Source organism: Barbus barbus, assembly GCF_936440315.1.
Source record: "Barbus barbus genome assembly, chromosome: 28".
In the NCBI taxonomy this organism is placed as follows: Eukaryota; Metazoa; Chordata; class Actinopteri; order Cypriniformes; family Cyprinidae; genus Barbus; species Barbus barbus.
Window position 1 is genome coordinate 25,609,508 of NC_136756.1, and position 3,914 is coordinate 25,613,421.

Genomic DNA, 3,914 nt, shown 5'->3' on the forward strand with positions numbered 1-3,914 from the left:
GGCAGCGTATCTGTCTTATCAGCCTATCATTACAGTCAGTGCTGGAGAATCTCTGTTGTTGTTCTTAATTTATGGGCTGTGTGCTTTTGTGAGATTGCTTATAAAGGGGAAGACAATGGATGGCGAGCGTTCAAAATTGAAATCTTTTCTTTTGGCTGTGTCCTTTTCTTCGTATATCATCCCTGTGACAGATTCACAACACAGCATGCAGATCGGTTTATTTATTCCACAGTGTAATGAGAGTACAGATACAAGGCAACAATTACTATTTACTTCATTTATCTATTGTAACATCCTATTCTATGCCATATTTTTTGTCGAAATGCCACTGATATGCTTCAAGTGACAGTACTTACAGCTGACAGACAGTAGTACATGACTAAATATTGCGTTCTGTCAAATAGCAGCATGCTGTTATGCGTCAAATACAAGTAGACGGGGAGTAAAACACTTATGAAAACACAAGTTGTGAAGGAGCTGCTCTCCACTGAGGGTATTTTTACAGTGGCAGCCCACTGAAGTGTAGCAGCAGTAGCTCTGGGAGAAGGCTCACTGACAGCGGCGCATTTAAAGCACAGGTGAGTTTCAGAGTCTGCGTCAACCTGCCCAACACAGTGACCACTGCACTCAGATCCGAAAAAATAGAAAATCATGTCATGTTTATGTTATTCCAAACCTGAATGATTTTTCTTTTAGAGAAAAGTTTACTGAAATGCTCTTTTCTCAAGCATAAAACGATAGAGACTGTCAATCAGTGTTATTTTAGTATTATTGATATACTGTGTGTGTGTGTGTCACTGCAGTTCTCAAACATTAATTATCATTTGCATATAGTTCAATCTGTGCATGAAGATGCATCTCGCCAGGTTTACTGCCGAACGCTATTGGTTCTTACATGTCTCATAACACAATTGGCACATGCCACATTTGAATATGCAAATGCAGCTGTACAAATTGCTTTTATGATGTTTCCTTTTTGGATCTTCACAAAACTTGTTCACACAGTGAGGGCCAAGAAAGAAAGTCATAAGGGTTTGGAGCAACATGAGGGTGAGTAAATGACACAGTTTTCATGTTTGGTGAACTATTCCTTTAACAGAGACTCGGTTTACTGCCAGTAGATTGTCAGATGGTCCCTGCAAAAAAAAGTGGAATAATTTGTTTTCATCGACTCTCAGAAAAAGGAAAACATTAGATTGAACCAAAGTCTGTTTTAAAATGAAATTCAAATTGATTTGAAGTGAAATCATGAGAAATCGACATGGATTAAACATTGCAATCAAGTGAAATTCATGTCAACATTATCAAAATTTTTAACAATTTCATTCATCAAAATGGAATGCAACCCACGGACTCATAAACCATTTTCAGCTGTTAAAATGTTAAAGTGAAAAGTTGTAAAGCTTTGTGCTTGTACTTTTGGTCTATCGATTATGCAACAGTTTGTTAGCCAAACAGTAGAGAAAAATATATATAACATATGTGACCCTGGACCACAAAACCAATTTTCAGAAACTGAGATTTATACATCATCTGAAAACTGAATAAATGAGCTTTTCATTGATGTATGGTTAGTTATGATAGGACAATATTTGACGAGATACAACTATTTGAAAATCTGGAATCTGAGGGTGCAAAAAAATCAAATATTGAGAAAATCCCCTTTAAATTTGTCCAAATTAAGTTCTTAGCCATGCATATTACTAATCAAAAATTAAGTTTTGATATATTTACGGTAGGAAATTTACTAAATATCTTCATGGAACATGATCTTTACTTAATATCCTAATGACTTTTGGCATAAAAGAAAAATCAATCATTTTGACCCATGCAATGTATGTTTTGCTATTGCTACAAATATACCCCAGCGACTTGAGACTGGTTTTGTGGTCCAGGGTCACATATGTTCATATTTAGTCTAAAATGTTGGTTACTTCATATTATTTTCTTAATAAAAGCAACATCATTTTAGTGCTGTTGTCCTGAATATCATCTATAGGTAATCACAGTCATTGTGACGTCTCCTCACCTGTACTTGTGGAGTGATTCCCTTCATCGTCTTCCCCAGAGTGTGTTTTCTTTGTTAAATGACGCACGATGATGGTGGCATTAAAGGCTCTCTGGAACACAAGACACCAGCATTAATGCTGCAGAATCTAGTGAACTTCAGCAAATATCTTTAAATGGCAAACAGTGAACCTACGCTGCATATAAGAACAGAAGAGGCAGTTTAATGTTTGGAGGCATTTATTGCACTAGAACTAAAAGCCTGATAGTTACAGCAATTACAGCATTTGCCCTTTTAAAAGTACAATCCATAATTGCGTGGCAGGGCAGACAATCAGGAGTAAAGCAACAAACGACTGGCGGCACATAATAACAAAGTCTCCATATGCCGCTCAAGTAACTCTAGCTATACATTTACAAATGCAAAGTGCTGTATCAGCCTCAGAGGTCACAGACACGGGTCATACAGAGCTATTTTACACATTACACATGCAGGAGTCTTATGCTTTAGTAGTCTAGTCAATTTTTGATATTATTCAAAAACAGCCCACTTAGACGCAACTAATGCAGTGCTTCTCTACTGGTTTGTTTCAGGACCCTGATTTGAACTCAACCCAGTCAACCGACTAGATGACAACTGGTGATTTCAGCTATTTCTGTGTACAGTTCGCATCAGGCGGTCCATGGTTGTATGAGGCTAAGGCTGCGATGTTGGCAGATTAAAGTTGGCCCAGGTTTGTTTTCTTCACTCTTACCTTCCAGTGACTCTTGGCAAAGATTTTCTGAATCTGTGCTGACACTGAGCCGTGGATGTTCTTGTCTAGAGCCGCACCTCCTGATATCCTGCCGTTAAGAAGCAATAATATTCATTCAGAATTAAACATGTACACAACTGTTCAGAAGTTAGTAAGAGGTCAGTAAGAGTAATACTTTTATTCTGCACTCAAAAGTGACTGTAAAACATTTATAATGTTATCTATTTCGAATAAATGTTGTTCTTTTGAACTTATTCTTCAAAAAATCTTGGGAAAACAATTGTTTTCAACATTGATGATAATCATGATCAAATGTTTCTTGAGCAGCAAATCAGCATATTAGAAGGATTTCTGAATGTGACACTGAAGACTGCAGGAATGATGCTGAAACTTCAGCTTTGTATCATAGGAATAAATTACATTTGAAAAAATATTTCAATTGTCTGCATTAGAGACATTTTAAAAATCTTACCGACATCAGCCTTTTGAATGATAGTGTATATCCACACACTAAAACATCAGTGATAAACTCAGTAATATACAACTCATACAGTATCTTGCAATGATCTAAGTAGAAATCTGAAATTACATTTCTTTTATAGCTCAACTGACTACAGAATTAAAAGAAGAGCAAATGGAGACCGTTAAGTCTTCTGCTCCATTTACAACTCACAAGTCTGAGACAAAAAGTCAGAATTGTAAGGAAAGAAACTAGCAATGGCAAAGGAAAAATTTGCTTTTTTACTCTATGACAGTACTGGAAGATTTATGCAGAATTATGAAGGGGGAAAAGGTCCGAATATAAACTCCAAATTCTGAGTTTATATCTCCCAATTCTGAGAAAAAAAAACATTTGCTAGAAACAGAGTCTGAATTGTGAAAAAAAAAAAAAATAATTGCAATTACATTTTTTTTTCATTCCAAAAACTTCCATTCCAATTTGATCTGAGCCACTATTCATATTCATTTAATAGCTCTATAGTCTTACTGTATGGCAGCAATTTCTCTATGTCTAAGGAACTTTACGAGAAACATCTCAGGCAAAGATGACGGTCAGAGAATGAAGCATTATTGGAAACTCAAAGGACACTCTTGAGTAACATCTGAGCAATTAAAACTTTCTTCTGGGAAGCTATAATGTATGTTTTTCAA

The 3,914-nt window shown here is 36.0% G+C and overlaps 1 protein-coding gene across 1 annotated transcript in view; it reads right to left on the reverse strand.

Moving 5' to 3' along the window:
- Nucleotides 1-203: 203 nt before the first annotated feature.
- Nucleotides 204-3,914, reverse strand: part of LOC306848151 (calcium/calmodulin-dependent protein kinase type 1B-like) — an 8,830-nt gene continuing 5,119 nt past the window's right edge. The window contains exons 10-12 of the mRNA XM_079382522.1: nt 2,763-2,850; nt 2,030-2,120; nt 204-1,136 (exon numbers count right to left, since the gene is read on the reverse strand). Coding sequence (XP_079238648.1) covers nt 1,126-1,136; nt 2,030-2,120; nt 2,763-2,850 — 190 coding nt within the window. The 3' untranslated portion in view covers nt 204-1,125. The remainder of the gene's footprint in view (nt 1,137-2,029; nt 2,121-2,762; nt 2,851-3,914) is intronic.